The following is a 22,886-nucleotide window of genomic DNA, read 5'->3' as shown; positions in this document are numbered from 1 at the left end:
AAAAAAATGGGGTATATTGTAATCAAAATAATAATAAAAAAAAGATTGAAGTAACTCTGCTTATAATTTTTTTTTGTAGCTGATTTTTTTAATTTAGTTATTGTGTATCATTTGTTTTTTATAAATATATTATGTTAGATGTGAGATCAATAAGTCAATTAATAAAAATAATCATTTTATTTGACTTGAATTATGTTTTAAATTTATTAATAAAAAACTGACCTGAATCCAGAATTTTCAACAAAATAAGCTTGCTTCCACTTATGGGTTTGGACTTCTTAAGCCCGCAAGTTCGGGTTCATTGAATTTGTAAATGGAACAAAACCAAATTTTGTATTTTAAGTATGTGGTGACTGACTTAAAAAATCATTCATCTGGATGCGGGTTTCTTCAATCATTCTAAATGATATCATTTTCGAAGAGTAAAGTTTTATGTATATATATATATATATATATAGAGAGAGAGAGAGAGAGAGAGAGAACCACAAGATTTAGATCCTTACAATCTTGAAAGACAAAGCCTTCATTAACAGGATAACAGGAAAATTATTTAACATTTGAAGTGTAAACGAAGCAATCAGGACGCAACATGTTCGCTTTAAGCGAGTGGTGTATGCGCTCGTATAATTACGTGACACATGTATATAATTATGCATCCTTATAATAAGAAATTAAAGTAATTATGTAACATTATAATCACCATGAAAGTAAGTACACAACATCCGCGTATAATTACGAGATTCATGTATGTTGAGATAGCAGAGTTTTCTAGCAACCCCTCTAGATTCCGTTAATTTGCTGTCTACATAATCTCATATATCTGGAAGGCAATATAACGTCCAAATTGGTAGTAAAAATCTTTATATGTAGTGCCATATGTCAACAAAAAGGAACATATATATTTTGTTTGATTCATAATATCAACTCTCATTCGACTTTCTTGAGAGTTTAGTCGCTCGGATACAAGGGTTACTTCTTAAGATCATTCGTACTATTTGAGCTTTAAACAAAAGCTTCAAATCTATACACACATCTATGATCTATCAATAGAAGACATCAATAATAACTGTAAATTTTTGTGCTTTTTATGCCAAATAACCCAAACAAACATCTACCATGGGAACCCATAAGATTGTGACAGTAGGGGTTGGCCAAGCAGTAACTAGAGGGGCAATTAACTCCCACATAATATGGCAGTCTAAGGATTGAATCTCATTTGGTGCAAACGCTATCTACGCGTCATGATCACTATAAATACTACTTAATAATATGCATTTTTAAAAAAACTTAAACAAAAAAGTCGTGAAATAAACATAAAAATATACTATAAAAAACTCATGTATAATTTCGGGTATTAGAAAATTGGTATCGGGCATCGAGTACAACCGGGTATAGGGTATGACCGGTTCCGGGTATTTACGGGTACAAATCGGGTACGGATATTGAGCTCAAAAGGCATACCCTATTCATACCCTACGGGCAAGGTCGGTTCCGGTTTCGGGTATAGAATACCCGGGTATAAAAAAAAAACAATTTCGGGTATTTTTTCAGGTCCGGTTTCGGGTACAGATTTTTCGTGCACCTCTAAACCAAAGGCCTTTAGCCTATTGATATGTCAGAGTTAAGAAAGGTTTTGCTTTCCTAAATGACAAGGGTTTTCAAATCCCGCAGTTGTTGACAAAAAGATAAAAATAAATTGGGCTCACATGGTGAGTTTTGAGTTTTGATATGGACTGCAACATCAAAAGAAATTGGGCTGGATTTGTTGAGCATGGGCCAAGCGGTTGGGCTGCCGAGGAAAGGAAAATGAATTAAAAGAAACAGCTCAAGCATAGTAGCAAACTAGTATGAAACCCGCGCGATGCTGCGGCGGTAAGAATTTGCAATTTGATACTTGTTTATGTTAGTTTATTAATCCTCTCATGATATAGTGTATAGTATTTATCCATACATGTTCAGTTATTCTACGAAAAAGAGATAAAATTGAGAAAGATGAAAAAGATTTGTGCTCATAAAAAAAACCCTAAAAAAATTATAAAAATTAGAGAGAGGAAGAAAAAGAATAAAGAATATAATAAAAAAACTCATCACTCAAAATTTAAATAAAAAGCGAAAAAAGGTAAACAAAAAAACCAAAAATGTTCATCCCGTCTTTCTCATTCTCAAAAAAAAAATGTTGAAAAAAATATCATTGTTTTTTTTCGTCATTGATAGTGTCTTTTTTATTGATAGTGTCTTTTTTCTTAATATTGTGTTATGTTACTCAACATAATGTTATATTTTTCTCGGCATTATGCTATATTTTTATTTATATTTATATTAGTTTGTTATTATCGATCTATCGAGCCGAGCCACCTAGATTCGATTACAAAATGAGCCGGCCCGACAAGATTTCTAATCAACCTTTTTCGAGCGATTTTTTTCCGAGTGTTGGGCGAGCCACAGGGTTTTTTGACACCCATAAATGTATATGTCACCAAAAGAATTACAACTCATATCCAAAATAATATTAACTGGAATTGACTTATTTCTTTTTATTTTGTAAATTAAATTACATAAATGGGAAGACTGGTTTTGAAAATTCTAATTTGATAAAGTGAAACAAAGGGCATCTTTATATATTTAAACATTTTATAGGTTCATAATGCATATATAAGTTATACTTTAATGCTTCATTGACTTGTAAATTATAATCTACACGCTGGTATCTAAACGACAAAAACATGCACGTCGTAATATAGGTTTTGGTTCTTTTATAAACATAATATATTTAAAGACATTGAGGGAAAAAGTAAATTTATAAATTTGTCAAATTATTGGCAAAATATGATGGGCAATATATGCAACAATTCCTAAATATTGTAAAAGTCATAAAAAGTTTAAGGGTAATAATTGTAGCTATATGGGTAGAGAATGTAAAATATTTATAAGTTTATAGTTGCATATATAAGTTGTACTTTAATGCTTCATTAACTTGTACATTATAATTTACACATTGGTTTGGAAGATTTTTTATATCAAATTGTCAACAAAAATTAGCACGTCATAATGGTATGTTCAGTTTTTTCTAAAACATACTATATTTAAAGATATAGACGGAACATAAATAAATTTGTCAAGTTTTTGGATAAAGATGAGGGTTAGATGTGTAACTATTCTTAGATATTACAAATATTATTTAAAGTTTAAGGGTAATTATTGTAATTATCAAATTAAAATGAAAAGTTACGGTTATTTTATAAATGTTGTGTAAAGACCTAAATACCCTCAAATTTTAAAAAATATAAGCATTTATAGTTGTACATATTGCATAATTGATTGGACCTCTTAAAATTTAAGAGGTCATTCACTCACTCTTTATATATAGTAGAGATAAGCAAAATTAAAGGAGAGTTAGTTAATATTCTCCTCTTAAATTTTCATCAAACGCCACCGTTGAAACAATAAACAAAAGCAAATAATATTCCTAATTTAATAGAGAAGCTTCCTATATATATATATATATATACCGAGAGAGGTGACACAAATTGCTTTTTGCGTAGGTTAAAGGGGTGTTTGGGATTTCTTATTTTATTATTTATAACTTTTCATTAAGTTAATAAGTTATAAAAGTATAACTTATAAAACTTTTCATCTCATATTATAAGCAATTTCAAACACCTTATTACTTCTTAAAAAGTTTATAAGTTATAAGTTTGTAAAAATAAGCAAATCCCAAACATCCCCTAAGTTAAGGGAGACAGGGGCAGCGTCAACAAATCCAATCAAAATTTTTTTTGGAAAGACGGTATTATATATAAATAAAAAAATAGTCCTAGCAAGTAGCTAGAACAAAAAAACACAAAACATTACAAATACAATAGAGGGTTCTAAAGCCACTCGATCCTAGAAATATTACATTTACGATTTCTGCTACTATACCATAAGAACGAGAAATGTAAAATTTCATCAAATATCGTTTCTTTGTTATGCCGAGTCTTTGCAAATACCAAGTCATTTATGAATCTCTAAATAATCCACCAAGTGACAAAAATAATCATCCCGATCAAATTTTGCTTATGAGTTTGAACTCTTAACGTGTCCCACCAAGACATCAACTCAATCAGAACCAAAAAGGAAGACAACAGAAGGCCAAGCCAAGAAGCAATAAGACCGCCCCTTTCTATTTGTAATGTGCCCCTCTTAACGTGTCCAATCAATTACTTTGGGTACCTCTAGAACACCGCCCCTTTTGGTTCGGCAAAGTAATTCAGTGAAAGAAATCAAGTAAAAATACTCGATTGTTTTCCAAAGAGTCCATGTGAAAATTGAATTGTGTAGTTTGGAAACCACCAACCCCTATAAATTGAATACTATTGGATGAAATCGGGTAATGTTAGGAATGCCCCCTTCACTGAAAGAAAATAGTTAGAAAACTAACATAGAGTCATGGGTGCGTTAGCGTGGTTGTACCATTGTGAATTATTATGGTTGTTATACCATCCGCATTAGTGCTTGTACCATTGTCAATAATTTGTAGATATTCATAGAAAAGTGTTTTGTTGCTGGTCCATCTAAAAGTACTTGGACGTTTCCTAATGAACGGATACATGCTTTAACAACCAACTTGTACATTAAAATCTAGTGTACTTTTTAGACCAAAAACGTGGCCCCTATCTTTTCATACACATGCTATGTATTATGTCACGGGTCAATCTTTTAGTCTCAGTGTGACGCCTGGAAGTCAGCCAATCTTTCGTCCTGCCTGGACTCATTAGGCAAGCAGCAATACCTAGCAACCAACGATACATTCGTTGTGCAAGCACAGCTAAACATCTACACGTCGAATCATCGATTATCCTGCTGAGGTTGTGCTCAATACATTCCAAGCATCCTATCTTCATATATAAGAGGACATTAGTAAAGGATAATGGGACAAATATTTAAAGTCAAAAACAGATTGTACTGCAAAAGTTGCTTATTAGGTAAAGTGTGTGGCCAACAAAATTTGAAAGTATTTTATTTATTCGGGTGGACCGTGAAGATTCGTACTCCATCTTATAGATCAATAGTCCATGACAAATTAAACATATAGATTATTATCTTGTAATAAAACATAACACATATTTAAAATCAAATTGAAGGATAATAAGTTGATAACATGAAATGACATTCAACAAAATACATCAACAAGCATAAGGAAAACAAACATGAAACATCTCCTAATACTTTATTAATCATCATACGGTGGTCTGTGGGCATTAGCCCCAGCAAAGAAGACATCGAGTGTTTCCTTATCTGGTGTTGCGCTCTTAAGCGCTTCATGTGACGATATGTTCTTAGCCCATTTTCCAAGTTCCGGGACTCTAACTTCATCAAACGTGTCGAAATCATTAAGGTCATCAATAAATTTCATCCATCTAATACAACTTCCAAGCATAACATCTAGAAAACCTATTTCATCTCCACCAAAGTAAGCCTTCCCATTGCTAGACTTGATGAGAGCTTCTTCCAACAATCGTGTTGCTTCAATCATTTGCTCCTTTATTGCTTCTTTTCCAGCTTGTCTTCTCGTTCGCCTCATTTCATCATACAATGGGAAAAACTGTCCATAATGTTTAGTATCAATACATCTATACATGGTCACGTTCTTTAGGAAACCAACATTGCATGAAGAATCGTCAAAGCCGCATAAACACGTATAAATTAGGTTGACAATTCGTGTCTTAACATGTTTAAGAGGTTAGAAATGCGACTCTAACTAATTTATATGTCATGACTATAAGACAATTTTAATTTTCATGTATTAATATTTGGAAAATGATGGAGTTTACTAATTTCAGTTATTTAAAAAATAAAAATATACTTACAGCAGTTTTTTTATTAACATGTTTTAGCGTGTGAACATATATACAATTATCAGCCTTAAATGCAAATATAAAAATGTGTAAATTTCAAGTAAAAGTGAAAAAAAATAGTTTATTTCTCCCTACTCTCTTGTGTGAAAAAAAATTAATTAATACAAAAGTTCTTGTAGTGGATAACATACACTTAGATACTTAGACAAAATATTTTAATACCATACATGTTTAAAATTAATTTGAAGGGTTCAAACAGTTCTCAACATATTATTATTGATAAAACAAACGGGCCTCTAATTATTAAATGTACCTTGGTATCAATATACGAGGCCCAAAACCGACAATTAGCACGATCTAGAGGGGCCGGTGGGAGGAGTGGGTGCGAATCGGGTTGGATGTCATCAAGATACTCGAGTATGACTTGAGACTCACAAATAGACTTATCCCCATGAATAAGGACCGGGACTCTTTTATAAACCGGGTTCGATGTGAATAGGAGCTTGCTTTTGTTAGCAAGATCTTCTTCGATGTACTCGTAGTTGATTGACTTAAGGTTGAGGGCGAACTGAACCCGGTTCACATACGAACTCGCAATGGTTCCAAGAAGCTTTATTTCACTCTCTTTAGCCATTGAAAGATATGATGCATGTTTGAAGAAATAGGCCGGCTATGTATATATACACAATATAAAATTAGTTATGCACCTAACCTTTTAGTTAAATGACAAAACTACCCGGACGATTTGAGTAATTAAATTTATGCCCCTTTGTTCTTTCTGGTTGTCTGGTTGAGGTATGAGTATTTATTGTGCTTAATTAATAATCCTAATTAGTTTTTATTGGAGAATATACTGAAATTTTCTATTCAAGTTATATATTTTTTTTCCCGACCTAAAATTGTAAATTATGTATAGACTGTATGCAATTTCAGGCCTGCTCAAGTCTAGGGTCATCTCTAAAAATCTTTAAAAATTTGAGTACCTGATGCTAGTAAAAAATGAGCCTTCAAAATATATACTAATTAACTTCTATATAAAAAGTAAATAATACGACGATAATTATGTTAACAATAAACAAAACACAACTATAGTATCAAAATAGTTTAATTTAAACACTTAAACAAATGTTGAAATTATCCTATCTTTTTTGGTTTTAAATCAAAAAAGTATTTTTCTTTAAATTTATATAAAACAAGATGATATAACTATAACACGAGTTCTAATAAGAATTAAACGCATATCATAGGGCCTACTAATGAAAATGAAAAAAGTAATAGCTCTTTATCATTTTTAGTTTATATTAAACATTGGACCTAAAACTTAATGAGATCCAGCGTTACTTTAAACAAATAAAAGGCAAATAAAAGGTAGATGCAAGAGTTGAACCTGTGTATGACATTTAGATGATGAGGGTTTTTACCAGTAGAGCTAGGTCAATATATTAAAACATAAGGATTTTTAGATTATATAAATGAATGTTAGAAATTCTTGTGGGCCTTAAAAACTATTGGGTCTGGGCCTGTAGCCCTCTCTGCCCTCCTATGGGTCGAGCCTGCTCAAGTCGATAACGGTCCCGGTCCACGCGAGTCAAGGTTAGTTGGATTTGACATAATCCCCCCTGCAAAAGAGGAACTAGCCTTAACCGAATGCATCACTTTTTGGTTCTGAATAATTTTGGTCGGTATAATGTTCGGTTTAATTAGTTTGTAACTGAAGACTAAATAAACCCAAAGGCTAGTCTCCTTGCACATATTATATAGAAGATTTTATAACATCCACCATACTAAGAAAAGCGTCAGAACAATTAAAAACAAATGTATCTAATCAGTTCTCAAATTAGAAAAACATGCATTCTTCATAAACATAATGTTGGAAAATTTGTTACGTGTGCATTAGTAGGTTGTTATGACACAACAAATGCACACTAATAGACATTGATGAATGAGATATCGATGTGTGATTGTGTGTATTTGAAAGAAAATACTATAGTGGTGTATCCCACATTGGTGGGATGAAAAACTTGTGCCTTGTTTTTCCTCTATAAATAGAGAGGTAAACTAAGTTGTAACACACACCAAACCTTACACACAACACAAGCATTGTTGCAAGGTTTTTTCAACTTCTTCTTCTTCTACATTTCTGGTTTCTTTTATTCGAACCTTTTTCAGGTTTACGGTTAACTCCGGCAGTACTACTTCTCCGGTTGTTGTACCCTGGGAAACAACGAGTTCTCTTGAGAGACTCGAAATATTGTTTTAAGGGCCCCGTGTTCAACACGATCCTCAGCCAAACCGTTTATATATATATATATATATATATATATATATATATATATATATATATATATATATATATATTATTTTTCGTATTGTATTTGGTTTATTTCTTTGATTCTGTATTGTATTTCAAATTCTTGTATTGTATTGTATAAGTAATAAAACTGTTTGTTAATTTTCTGTTTATTTACTCAATTCACGAATTCGGTTCCTACAATCTTAAAACAATATTTTTAAAACCGTTTCGTGAAAACTTTGTTTAAATTTTCAGAAACTATTCTGTTTTGATCCAAACCAGTTTTGTTTCAAAATAGTATATGTTTTAAAAACAGTTTTTTCTTTTCTGTTTTGGTCTCAGAATCAAGAATTGGATCTTCAAAATTGGACTTAGACAGATTCGTTCTTGGTTTAACATTCTGAAATAAGAAAAGGCTCCTTTTTGGGCTGTTTTTGGCTATCTAGCACGAGATAGCTTATCGTGAAAACTTTGTTTAAATTTTCAGAAACTATTCTATTTTGATTCAAACCAGTTTTGTTTCAAAATAGTATATGTTTTAAAAACAGTTTTTCTTTTCTGTTTTGGTCTCTGAATCAAGAATTTGATCTTCAAAGTTGGACTTAGACAGATTCGTTCTTGGTTTAGCATTCTGAAATCAGAAAAGGCTCCTTTTTTGGGCTGGTTTTGTTATCTCGCACGAGATAAAGCTATCTCGCACGGGATAAATTTATCTGGCAAATTACAGAATTTTCTAAAATTTTTTTTCTAAGTTACTAACTTGGTCTGTTTTCTGTGCAAGAATGACAGGACCAACCCCAAACACTTCTAATGCTACCCCTGCTGTCCATTTGACCACCCCAGCCAATGTGGGAGCGACCACAATGGCTAACCATGCTGAAAAACCCGAAAAGTTCACGGGTGTCCACTTTAAGAGGTGGCAGCAACAAATGTTTTTCTACTTGACAACCTTGAACTTAGCACAGTTCTTGGAGAAAACAGCCCCCATACCCACTGCCCAAGATGATGCCCAAAGTGTGAGTGCTTTGGACGCTTGGAAACATTCTGAATTTCTATGTCGCAATTACGTGCTCAATGGTTTGGCGGATCCATTGTATAACGTCTATTGTGGGATAAAGACTGCCAAAGAACTATGGGAGTCTTTAGACAAGAAGTATAAAACCGAAGATGCGAGAACAAAGAAATTTGTTGTGGCCCGTTTTTTGGACTTTAAAATGGTTGACTCCAAGACTGTGATCACCCAAGTCCAAGAACTACAAGTTATACTTCATGAAGTTCATGCCGAGGGTATGACACTTAGTGAAACGTTCCAAGTTGCAGCCATAATTGAAAAGTTGCCTCCTAGTTGGGTTGAGTTTAAGAATTATCTTAAGCACAAACGAAAGGAGATGACTATTGATGAATTAATTGTTCGTCTTCGAATTGAGGAAGACAATAAAACGGCTCAAAAATCAGCTCGTGTGGAGCCAATGGCTAAGGCCAACATGGCTGAACTTGGACAATCTTCTAAGGGGGGGGGGGGGCATAAGGGTAAGGGTAAAATGAATAAGGGAAAGGTGAACCTTGGACCGAAGAAGGAGGTTGTGAAAAAGAAACCTTAATCTTCAAACTTCCAAGGTGTTTGTTACAATTGTAATGAGAATGGACATCGTGCGAACCAATGCAAGAAGCCTAAGCGTGAGCGTGCGCATATGGTGGATGAAAATGGTGAACCGTTGGTGGCAATGATCACCGAGCTATCGGCAATGATTGACAAAATCAATCTTGTGGGGGACAAACCGTAAGGATGGTTCATTGATACGGGTGCGACCCGTCATGTGTGTGGTGACAAGGCCCTCTTTAGCATCTTTAAGGAGGCTGCTAGTGATGCTAAGTTGTTTATGGGGAATCAAGCAACGGCCGACATCAAGGGTGAAGGGAATGTGATCTTGAAGATGACTTCGGGAAAAGAGCTTACTTTGAGCAACACTTTGTATGTGCCCGAAATTCGTAAGAATTTGGTTTCGGGTTGGTTGCTTAATAAGTTTGGTTTTCGTTTAGTGTTTGAGTCGGACAAGTTTGTCTTGACTAAGCGTGGAATGTATGTTGGTAAGGGCTATGCCCTCAATGGTATGTTTAAACTTGATGTAATCGTGATTGGAAATTAAATGAATAAGGCATCTACTTCTGCTTATATTATTGAGTCTTTAAATTCAAATGTTTGGCATGGTAGATTAGGACATGTAAATTTCAATTCACTTCGTCGTTTAATTAAATTAAAAAGCATACCAACATTCCACATTGATACAAACTCGAAATGCGAATCATGTGTTGAATCCAAACTTACAAGATCATCCTTCAAATCGGTTGAAAGAATAACCGAAACACTTGATTTAATTCACACCGATGTGTGCAATTTAAAAATGTGCCCAACAAGAAGGGGAAACAAATATTTCATCACGTTTATTGATGATTGCTCAAAATATTGCTATGTATATTTACTTAAAAGTAAAGATGAAGCAATAGAAAAATTTATCTTGTTTAAAAATGAAGTTGAGTTACAACTTAACAAGAAAATTAAACGTGTGAGAAGCGATCGAGGAGGTGAATACGTTTCACCATTTGCGGATTTATGCACACAAAGTGGCATAATACATGAATTAACCCCTCCTTATTCTCCACAATCAAATGGCATGGCGGAACGAAAGAACCGTACATTGAAAGAGATGATGAATGCCATGTTGGTTATTTCTGGGGTGAGCCATGACATTTGGGGGGATGCCATTTTAACTGCAAATTATCTTTTAAATAAGATACCTCTCAAGAATAGGGACGAGACTCCTTATAAGTTATGGAAGGGAAGAGAACCTTCGTACAAATACATGAAAGTGTGGGGGTGCCTAGCTAAAGTCACCGTACCACCTCATAAAGCTCTTAGGATTGGTCCCAAAACTGTTGATTGCATTTCATTGGATATGCTCCAATAGTAGTGCACATCGGTTTTTGGTACATGAATCCAAAAATCCAAATGTACACGTAAACACTTTCATGGAGGCAAGCCCCAATACTGTCTCGTATTTTGAGCACGTGTTTCCTAAGTTAGGACACACACATGAGGCCTCATCATCACGAGCGAATGATGTAGGTGCAAGCTCGTCAACACAAAATGACGACTTGGTTCATGAAGGAACACATGAACGACCCGAGACTGAGGATGGTGATTTAAGACGAAGCAAAAGACAAAAGGTTGCAAAATCCTTTGGTCCTGACTTCGTAAGCTTTATGGTTGAAGGTGAACCTAATACCTACCATGAAGCAGTGACCTCACCTGAAGGACCTCAATGGAAAGAAGCAATCAAGAATGAAACTGATTCGATCTTACAAAATCATACTTGGGAATTGGTAGATCCTCCAGTTGGTTGAAAACCACTTGGATATCGTTGGATATTCAAAAAGAAGATGAAAGCCGATGGAAGTATTGATAAATACAAGGCGAGGCTAGTGATCAAAGGTTTTAGACAAAAGGAAGGTCTAGACTATTTTGATACTTGCAATCGCGTCTTTACGAAGTTTGGAAGTGCACCAAATGGATGTAAAAACAGCTTTTCTAAATGGTGATTTGGAAGAAGAGATATACATGGAGCAACCTGAGGGTTTCTCCGCCCCTGGTCAAAAGGGCAAAGTATGCAAACTCATCAAGTCTTTGTATGGCTTGAAGCAAGTTCCAAAACAATGGCACCAAAAGTTTGACCAAGTCATGATTAGCAATGGTTTCAAAATTAATGAGTGTGATAAATGTGTTTATGTTAAAAACACAAATGGAGGTTATGTTATTTTATGCCTTTATGTGGATGACATGCTTATCATTGGGAGTAATGATAAAATGGTTCAATCTACAAAAGACATGTTAAAGGCACGATTTGACATGAAAGACATGGGTTTAGTTGATACTATTCTTGGAATAAAAATCATTAAAACCAAAGAAGGTCTTACTTTGAGTCAAGCACACTATGTCGACAAGATTCTTGAAAAATTCAACAAGGAAGACAAGCGAGTGGCTCGTTATCCTGTTGACACTACTCTACATCTATGTAAAAATAGAGCTGAGCCGGTTGCTCAATTAGAGTATTCAAGAATCATTGGAAGTCTAATGTATCTCATGACATGTACGAGACCCGATTTAGCATACGCAGTGAGTAGGCTAAGTAGATATACTAGCAATCCAAGTGTTCAACATTGGAAAGCTATTATAAGGGGGCTTAGGTACATAAGATACACAAGAGACTATGGTTTGCATTATACCAACCATCCAGCTGTGATCGAAGGGTATACTGATGCGAAATGGATTTCGGATATGAAAGATTCCAAATCAACAAGTGGGTACGTGTTCTTACTTGGTGGGGCAGCAATATCTTGGAAATCATCCAAACAAACGGTAATTGCTAGATCCACAATGGAGTCTGAATTCATTGCCTTAGACAAATCTGGGGAAGAGGCAGAATGGTTACGTCAATTCGTGGAAGACATTCCACAATGGCCAAAGCCGTTGTCGGCAATTTGCATACACTGTGACAGTGAGTCTGCAATTGGTAGATCTCAACGTTCAATGTATAATGGCAAATCAAGGCATATGAGACGTAGACATAACACGATATGACAACTACTGTCAACGGGTGTTATCACGATTGACCATGTGAGGTCAGAAGATAACATTGCAGACCCGTTAACAAAAGGCTTAAGCACGGATAAATTTATAAGTTGTCGAGAGGAATGGGACTAAAGCCCGCGATAAAGGAAGTATGAGGGAAACCTAACTTAGCAGACTGGAGATCCCAAGAGCTAAGTTCAATAGGCAAACTTAATCATATGACCAGAGGCAGTCACTGTGGGGGAGTACCCCAAAACCAAAGGGAGTCTTGAACTTCCTAGTCCTTTCTCCTAGGGGAGTACCCTAAAACCAATGACATTTGGGAGAGGTTAAGCATATTAAGGTTAAGTGAAATAGCCATGATGCTTTTAATGATTCATGGGAATCACCTATGTTAGAGAGAAGTGTGGTCGCTTCGAATGGAATTGTGGGGAGGCGCAATTTCCTAGAGCTCTCGCAGAACCAGGACCGTGATCCATGACCATAACGGACACAAGAATGAGGGGTTGACCAAACCAGGGAGAGTATTGCGTGAAGGCATATTGTCGTCTACACAAATGGGGGTCTGTTCAAAGTCATCGCGACTACAAACCGCTAGGAGGCTAAGTATGCTTCACAACGGAAGGTTCAAAGGGTAACACCTACCTATCCGGCAATACTCAACTGCTGAAACTTACTTCGAAGAATCGATTTCCATTCATGTGGGGGATTGTTGGAAAATTTGTTACGTGTGCATTAGTAGGTTGTTATGACACAACAAATGCACATTAATAGACATTGATGAATGAGATATCGATGTGTGATTGTGTGTATCTGAAAGAAAATACTATAGTGGTGTATCCCACATTGGTGGGATGAAAAACTTGTGCCTTGTTTTTCCTCTATAAATAGAGAGGTAAACTAAGTTGCAACACACACCAAACCTTACACACAACACAAACATTGTTGCAGGGTTTTTCCAACTTCTTCTTCTTCTTCTACATTTCTGGTTTCTTTTATTCGAACCTTTTTCAGGTTTACGGTTAACTCCGACAGTACTACTGCTCTGGCTGTTGTACCCTGGGAAACAATGAGTTCTCTTGGGAGACTCAAAATATTGTTTTAAGGGCCCCGTGTTCAACACGATCCTCAGCCAAACCGTTTATATATATATATTTTCGTATTGTATTTGGTTTATTTCTTTGATTCTGTATTGTATTTCAAATTCTTGTATTGTATTGTATGAGTAATAAAACTGTTTGTTAATTTTCTGTTTATTTACTCAATTCACGAATTTGGTTCCTACACATAAAACCCATCGAATAAGTAAACCCAAAAACATTGTCACATGTGTTAAATATCTTTAAAGTTTTTAACCACTCATATTAAATTAATGATCAACATTCGCAGTGAGATTGATAGGCAGATCTTCATTGTTGACAGACCTGTCAATATCGGTACCATAATGGTGTTTCTTTTTTCATTACAGTCATCTGAATTCAGCTAGCTGAACGAATAACTTACTCCCTCCGAACGAACATGGCAACTTCACTTATTAATTCAAATTCTCTACCCATGCCATTTTTACCATTTTTTTTATTTTGTAAGGCGTCAAAATCGCAAACGTCAAAGATAGCTTTCTGTTGGATAGTCAAGCTAATTAAACCGTGCGAAAGCAATTTTGGTTGGATGGAGTCTTGCATAATAATATCATGTTATAAAGGGGTTCTTCAAACACTTTTCTATTAAAGGTAGTAAGAATTAAGAAAGTTCATTTGTATATGTCGCAGGTACACAATGGTCCACCAAGATGGTTCTATACGATATTCAACCTAATTTGCGGGTGTGTGTACAATAAGTTAAACGTGTTGTGGCATGTTTAGCTAACCGTGTTATTATTTTTCTTTTATTTTCAACCGTATGTAGTATACAGGTTATAATCTAACGACTATAATATAAAAGGGTTTTTTAGGGACACAACCCATTTTTACTAAAAACACCCATCAATACTCCCAGTATAGGGCTATACGGGGGCATATAGGTCCTCATATATGCCCTGTATAGCCCATACGTGACGTATTGGCCCCCATATAACCCTATACGATATGTATAGGGGTTGTGTGGCGTCCTTAGTAGGACCTAGAAAAGGTCAAAAAAAAAAACATTTGTTTACAAGAATGATATCCACAACCACTTTTGCGAACTGACCCTTCCTTTTGAACATAAACCTTCTAATTCTATTCATACATTATTTTAAGTGAACACAATACCAATTCTCATTGGATTTTATTTCAAATCACTAGAGTTTAATTCCTATGAAATATCAATCACATAAAGTCAATTAGTCAAACTATTTTTGCTTTAACTTTAACATATGCACTCATGTTTCATGCACTGAATCCACAAACGACAGCTTCACAAAACAAATTTAGGGAGCCAAGTGATAATAAAATCAACGTGTACTCATATATTTGTTGGGGGCATATTTTTTATGAGAAAGCCCAACAAATATTTTATCTTACATGGGTATTTTGTTATTATTGTTGTTGTTGTTTCTTAATAATAAAAAAACAGAAAAATATATATAGTTTTTAAAAACTCTTCCGTAAGAGTTTGAACACAAAAAATTGGTGTTATGATCTTGGCTCATGACAACTAAAATTGGAGTTTGCTTGGTGGGTTTTCTTGAGTGGACGACAAGAAACATCAAATATATTAATAGGTTTTTATTTTTAGCATCATATTCTGTCGAAAAACACAAGCTAAGAAATTTGTGAGCAACTTTGTGGTTCCTCTTCTGCTGTCGACAAACAAAATTATGAAGAGAATATTTTTTGGGTGCTCCATTATTCTGGTGTTTTTGAGAAGATAAGAGACGGTTCAAGGATTGATATATTCTCTCATTGGTGATACCTTTTACTCGTATTTTTTTGTATTTGGTTCCATATACTAATTGAGGTTAGTTTGTTTCAAGTATATATGATGATTTGTGTATGCATCTAGTTTTATCTGGAGAAGAACTTTGTATTGCTATTATTGGTGATAGTGGATTTGAAGCGACTCTAGTAGTCCTGTTGTTTTTACTCTCGTCTTGAGAGGTTTTCCACGCTAAAATTATTGTGTCCTATTTACTTTTAGAATATCCTATTTGTTTGCATCCTCGTAGTTTCATTCGGGTCGGGAAAAATTTAGCCAAACGAAGATTAATTCCACACTTTTTATTTACCGATCGTGGCTAGCTAGGTGATCGTTTTTCCCAACAACATTTATAATCGTTTTGGATGTACATGGAAGTATGGAACTGCCGATGACATATAATATCCTCTCAGATTTAATATCTAAGCCGGACTACGTTATTTGTTTTATTTATTAATTAACTTCCGCAACAAAGAGTTTTATAATTCTTGATTTATTGGATATTTTCACTGTTTGTCATTACATCTAAATGTTTATTTGCATGTGTTATTATACGCGAGTTTTCAATACCCCTAAACATACTAACTCACATTTTACTGTCTTGATCTTATTTTATTCATGTTATTTAGATGAGAAATACTTTAACTTATTTATATTATTGATCAGCCATGTAAATATACGTTAACTTGTAAACCATTAACAGCTCATATACACATCATTTAATTCACACGTGTCCGGTCTAAATCACTACGCATGAATAAACTCATTATTTAAACTTTAAGCAAGCTAATGAATAAGAACACAAACACGAGGATTTGATCAACACGCAATAAACTTAAATACCATTTATTATTATCAACACGCAATCGACCTTTTATTTATTATGAAGAGACTAAAGACACATGACATAAACCTAACTTCTAGAGTTCTTGGGCTTATATAATACCGGCCGGCTACCTATTCCTATACAAACTCAAACTAAGAATTTAACAAATAAACTTAACTATCATTTAGACATTTGACTTAATTAATATCCTCCAACCACCCCTGTAGAGATTACCTTACCACTCTTCTGCTTTACCGTACTAATCGACACGTTTGTTTCCTTCAAGTTGGTATTGCACCATATTTAACAATTATCACATGTACATCATATGAAAAATATTGTATTGTAAGAATCATGGAATTAGGCGTACAAGAAAAACCAAGCGTCACAATAAGCCAGCCTTACTAAAATTGAGTTTATATCGTGTCCCTTGGTTGGAAAGTTGAAGTTCATCTCTACATATATTTGTTGATTTTCGTATATATTTTATAAACTTAAACCATAATATATCAAGTAATAGTATAATACACTCATACATGAAATATGATTATGTTCATAAAATATATAATAATGTATGTAATGATGAACTTGAACATTTCAATCAAGGGTCACCGGTCACATTATAAACATTTCCAAAAAGGATGAAAATTGAAAATAGAATAGAGATAAGTTTTGATTATGAAAATATTTTTTATTAAAAAAATATTATAACTTAAGTCAACTATAAATAATTCAAGAGTTAAATAATTATGAAGATTAGGTGGGTGGCGTAGAAATTCTATTCACAAATAGCGACCGTCTACTGTAACATTAGTGATCATTAATTCATTATCCTTCTAAGTTCTAATCTTTAACTTACTTTTCATACTTACCTTTCATGGTAATCTTGAATATAAGGAAGGAAATTTAAACATTAATTTATTGATAATAGAAAACATAAGTAAAGACCATGATTATGATCTTACTTGTAAGGAAACATAATGTAATACATATTTCAAATCTAATTGAAAGATGATAACATGAAATAACATATAACAACAATCAACAGACACACAATACGAAACATCTCTTGGTGCTTTATTTATACGGTGGTCTGTAGATATTAAGCATGTCATAGAAGCTTGTGAGCGTTTCGTACCCTGGTGTCGCGCTCTTAAGGGCTTCATGTGACGCTATGTGCTTTGCCCATTTCGCAAGTTGCGGGACTCTAGCTTCATCAAACGTATTGAAATCGTTAAGTCCATCGATAAATTTTATCCATGTGATTAAACTTCCAAGTATAACATCCAGATAACCTACTTGATCTCCACCAAAGTAAGCCTTCCCATTGCTAGACTTGATGAAGGCTTCTTCCAACACTTGTGCTGCTTCCATCATCTGTTTTTTTATTGCTTCCTGTCCCTCCTTTCTTGTGGTTTTTCTACATGGATGATGTTTTAATTATATTAATAATATATATTGTGTAACATGTTTGTCCCTTATAAATTATTTTTTGGCAAGAAAAAAAGTTTACAAAATCATGATGGAAATGCAAATATAATGTAAACCAATGTTACTTTTGAATATTTAGCGAGCGTACCTTGGTATCAATATATGTGGCCCAAAACCGACAATTGGCACGATCTAAAGGGTCAGATGGGAGGAGTTGATTTAAATCGGGTTGGATTTCGTCAAGATACTCGACTATGATCTGAGACTCACAAATAGGTGTTTGATCTGCAATCAAAAGGACTGGGACTTTCTTATGAACCGGATTCGATGTTAATAGGAGCTCGCTTTTGCAAGCGAGATTTTCTTCAATGTACTCATACTTGATAGACTTGAGGTTGAGGGCGAACTGAACCCGGTTCACAAATGGACTTGCTGCGGTCCCAAGAAGCTTTAGTTCGCTCTCTTTACCCATTGAAGTGATGATGAATATTTGTAAAAATAGACCCGGTATATATAGACACAATAAAAACTAGTTATGTACCTAATCTTTAGATAAACGACAAAACTACCCCATAATTTTGTGTAATTGCATTTCGTCTTCGTTTTGTTTTCTTCAAATAAATGGAAAGTTTCGTTTTAGAAACTAACGGGTTCTGTTTTAGAGTGGTTTCGACACTTAGCGTATTTTTTACTTACGCGAATGAATATTTTCACAACATGATACATCAAAATTTCAGGAATGTTAGAGGTTATATACAAACTAATGAAATTTAGAGGGGTTGTTTGTGTTAACTGTTAATTACCCAGCTCGCCTGAATGCCTGATGTATGAATAAATAATGCGTTTAATAAATTGTCAATGGTTTTAATTTGTCATATAGTACCTTTTGTATTTTGAACTACTAATTTATCTTGTTCAAGATGTGAATCTAAGTTTATCTGGGTTTTCGTTCAATCGTGTATTATGTCAGAGAGTTTTGTTTTTGGCTCTTATGGTAGTACAACGCCTGTCAAGTGGTAACCGGGGGAATGGTTTTCTAAGGGTCAAGCCAAACTCTAAATCCAGCTTAAGCCCGACTAAGACAACATAGTCTAGCTAAAGTAGGGCATCGATTCTTTTCATTTTAAAAAATGTGATGGCCTAAATTGTCTTATAAAGGTTATACGATATGCCTGCGCTTAATAAGTATACGCATAGGGCATATCAAGTAGGTATTTCTAGTTTTATATTATAATTATAAAACGATTTTAAAAGATAACTCGTAGAGAACAACTATAACTATTTTTTTTTAAATCGGAAAGATCATTGTATTTATATTATGTGTTTTTTAATTTCGAATGATGGTGCATTTTTTATTATTTTATTGTATTTTTATTATATAATAAACTAACCCAAACCATTGAACCGACCTGAAATATTTATATCCGATTTCATAAAATTGAAAAATCTAAAAGTAGTGTAACAACTACAAAATTCCTGAAGCCGTAAGTGGTCGTCACCGTTGTTGTATACTGTATTTCATTAATGATCAACTTTGGAAATAAGATGAGGCTTAAATCTTGAAACGTGGAAGCTCTATTTTCCATAATTTTATCACCAGTATGAACTCAAAAGGGTTCCATCTTAAATGAACAATAATTTGCAAAATAAATCAATAATCAATTTTTCAGTGAATTCGGTTAATATTACTTAGATAAGCAATACTATACTTGTATTATTATATTTTGTTGTATTTATGTTAACATGTAAATCAGTTACCAACGATTTATTTTCACGTGTCTGGTTTAAGTAAGTATAAATCAGTAAACTCATTATCACATCTATCTATCTACAATATATACAAACGAAAACCCAAAAATCCTAGATGTCGTGATATAGTCGCTCCCCCATTTTTGGAGTCACCAGATTTGCTTCATTTTTAAATGGTGGCCTCTCATTTATTTAACCCGGTTTGATCCGAATAACTCTTAAACGGGTTGGCCCGTTATTAACCGAATAGCCTTATACGAGTCATAACACCTCTCCTAGAGTTGGTTCAAACCCTAGGAAGTGTAATAAGTAATCTGGTGTGTTAGATATATTGATCTGATGGTGGATATGAAAAGTGTGTTTATTGTATGGTGTGTTTTATTTTAGTTACGTTGTGTTTATTATGCGGTGTGTTTTATTAGATCTACGGGTGAAAACACACTTTCTACATTTCTTAGGAAAAATCTACTTATGTAACATCCTAAAATTTTCATATTTAATAAAGAAAGTTACGTTTAGTGTTTTCGCGTTAATAATTAATAGAGAAAAGATCATGGGCTTAGATTAATCAAGATGGGATTATGGATAAGATGGGCTTAGGGTCCATGGGCCGTAGGAGTATAAATACTCCCTTAAACCACCCTTAAACCCTAAACCCTCATTTGTTTCCATCTTATTCTTTACACACTCAAAAACACACACATACCACCATATAAACATTCGGCCGAGAGTGGAAGGCGAGATCCAAGCCAAACAAGCATCGATTCTCGATAGATTCTCGTGATACAAGATAGATTCGAGACCTAAAGTTCATAACCAAGCTATATCGTAACCTCCAAACGCGTAAATGTATGTCTTTTACCTTTAAAGTTTACGTTTTTATGAACGGTTAGCATCGAAACTTAAACGTAGAGTAGATCGGGTAGAAATGAACCATAAAGTTGTAAACTTGATGATGAAAGGAACTTAATGGACCTGCAAATATGTGCGGTTCATCTAAAATGAACCCTAGACCTAATTTTGGGACATTTTTACCATAAAGGTTCAAACTTTATGATGTGAACGGGTCAAGATAAGGACGAGAACGGTTAAGGTAACGTTCGGGGCTAAGGCCGAACCATATCAAGCGAATCAAGGCCATGAAACGTGCGATGCAACGAACCCGTGGACAGCAGCTCGCTGCAGCAAGTTCGCTGAAGTAAGTTCGCGAACATGCAAGTTCGCTTGCATTTAAGTGCGCCTATATATGTTCGCTTAATCTAAGTTCGCCATGCTTAAGTTCGCTTACATACAACTTCGCCTAGATGCCAAGTTCGCCTAGTGTCAAGCCTGATGCTAAGTTCGCTTATATCTAAGTTCGCTTATATCAAGACCCGGATACATGGCGACTTGTATATGTAAACATATATGCGTACACGCGTGATGGTATGCATTGTAAGAACTAAAGAGATGGAACACATTAAAGTTAAGATAAAGGGGAAAACATAAAAATGATAAGTAAAAGTAAGCTAATACTAGGCCACCAGATTAGATCAGGCGAGTTTTGATACGTGTAACTTATACAGTCGGCCGAGCTCAGTTAAAGAAGGGATTTACAACTATCGGAGGAAGAAGCAGAGTTCAGGTGAGTTTCTAGCCCCATTTCCTTGTTATGTTTTCGGGGCTGTGTGCATACTCGATGTGAAGTGTGAATACACTTACCTTAAGTGGTAAGTGTATGCTATACATGATATACGAGGTAGCTATTATATGATTGCTTGTCGGTACGTGAACGATCTTCGGATATTGCACGTGTCGTCAAGGGAAACGATCTCTAAGTAGTTATAAGTGTGTAAATGTTATGGTGTGACTTGCTTATTATGTAAATGGTGTAATGATATGAAGTGTGTGGTAGACAAGTAAAGGTAGAGCGTGTTAGAAGTGGCAAGAGTCTAGTAAGTGTGTTAGTGGCATGACGATAGTACGTGGTAGGGTAAGCCTATACGTGACTTCGTTATTAAAGTGGCATAACGTTATACGTTATTAAAGTGGCAAAGTGGTAGGGGTAAATAAGAGGTTAAGTGGTAAGGTGAGCAGGTTAGATAGTGGACTACGTGTCTTCGGATACGTATATGATTCATGTAGTGGTTGTATGATAAGTTGCTTGATTAACTAGAACTCACTCAGCGTAGCTGACTTTTAGTATGCACGCAGGTGAGTAGACTGAGGAGCTAGCATGAGGATGGCACATGGCATGGATTGAATGGCTGGCATCCAAAGATGGAAGAAGCGATGTTTTAAATATGATATTTTGTGTTATGGTATCAAAGAAAGGATTCAATGTTTTGTAACAAATGATTTAAGTTAGCGTTTCCGCGAAAGTTTTAATAAACTCTGATTTGTAGAATTGTGTTTATGTGTAAATCCGACGCTAAAGTAGGGCTACCGGGAACGGGGCCTTACAAGTTGGTATCAGAGCAAAGTTCGAGAGATTTAAGCATCCTACATGCTTAGACTCGAACAGAGAATGTGATTTTAATAAGAAAAGAAAGAAGATGCCAGTTCAAGATAGCCATGTGTCACTCAAGCAAGCTCAGTAACAGTAAAGTATGTTAAATAATGTATAAAAATGTTCGCTTAGTTGTTAAAGGAAGGATATATGTAGGTTAGGGATAGGATTTCTTGAGTGTTTGATTGATTAACTGTTTAAAAGTAGAAACTAGCACAAGTGAAATCACGAAGGGAAATATGTAGAACCAGAGAAGTAATGCAAATAGTTAATTACACTTGATCAATGTCATTAGCTACTTACCTTACGAATCACGTGCTAAATAATTCCTTGAGTGATGACGTTTGTGTTTTCCCTTTTAGAATACGATCGCTGGAGCTGGAGAAATTGCTGGAACTGGAGGTCGCACTGGACGTCGTGGCAGGCCTCGTCTGGTCCGACAACCCTCGGTAGAAACAGCTTCCAACACCGGAGACGAAGGGAGCGCGGCTGGAGGAAATCCGGGCAACAACGAAGGGGTTCAACTAGATCCTGCAATTCAAGCAGCCATTGTTCAAGCTGTAGCAGCTGCAGTAAAGAACATGACTCCGGAGGGGTCTGCTGGAGGCCGTGAAAGAACTGCTGAAAGGGCTGGAGGAGATGGTAGGAAAGATGATGAAAGGGAGAGGGAGGAGTCGAGTGTGGTTAAGTCAGTGAAGGTTGACGATAGGAGGAGAGGCCGAGATGGGTGCAACTACAAG

The 22,886-nt window shown here is 34.9% G+C and overlaps 2 protein-coding genes across 2 annotated transcripts; both read right to left on the bottom strand.

Moving 5' to 3' along the window:
• Positions 1-5,129: 5,129 nt before the first annotated feature.
• LOC143533339 (glutathione S-transferase U17-like) lies at positions 5,130-6,566 on the bottom strand. The gene is made up of 2 exons (XM_077028159.1): positions 6,151-6,566; positions 5,130-5,584 (listed from the first exon to the last, which is right to left on the bottom strand). The coding sequence occupies exons 1-2, from the start codon at positions 6,469-6,471 to the stop codon at positions 5,213-5,215; spliced, it is 693 nt and encodes a 230-aa protein (XP_076884274.1). The 5' UTR covers positions 6,472-6,566; the 3' UTR covers positions 5,130-5,212.
• Positions 6,567-17,379: 10,813 nt separating this feature from the next.
• LOC143533338 (glutathione S-transferase U17-like) lies at positions 17,380-18,433 on the bottom strand. The gene is made up of 2 exons (XM_077028158.1): positions 18,045-18,433; positions 17,380-17,911 (listed from the first exon to the last, which is right to left on the bottom strand). Exons 1-2 carry the CDS (start codon positions 18,379-18,381, stop codon positions 17,556-17,558), a joined length of 693 nt encoding a protein of 230 aa, XP_076884273.1. The 5' UTR covers positions 18,382-18,433; the 3' UTR covers positions 17,380-17,555.
• Positions 18,434-22,886: the final 4,453 nt, after the last annotated feature.

Source organism: Bidens hawaiensis, unplaced genomic scaffold (assembly GCF_021521415.1).
Source record: "Bidens hawaiensis isolate Kalapana, Puna unplaced genomic scaffold, B.hawaiensis_p1.1 tig00009662_1, whole genome shotgun sequence".
NCBI lineage: Eukaryota > Viridiplantae > Streptophyta > Magnoliopsida > Asterales > Asteraceae > Bidens > Bidens hawaiensis.
The sequence above is the reverse complement of the archived record's forward strand: the minus strand, read 5'-3'. Positions and strand labels throughout refer to the sequence as shown.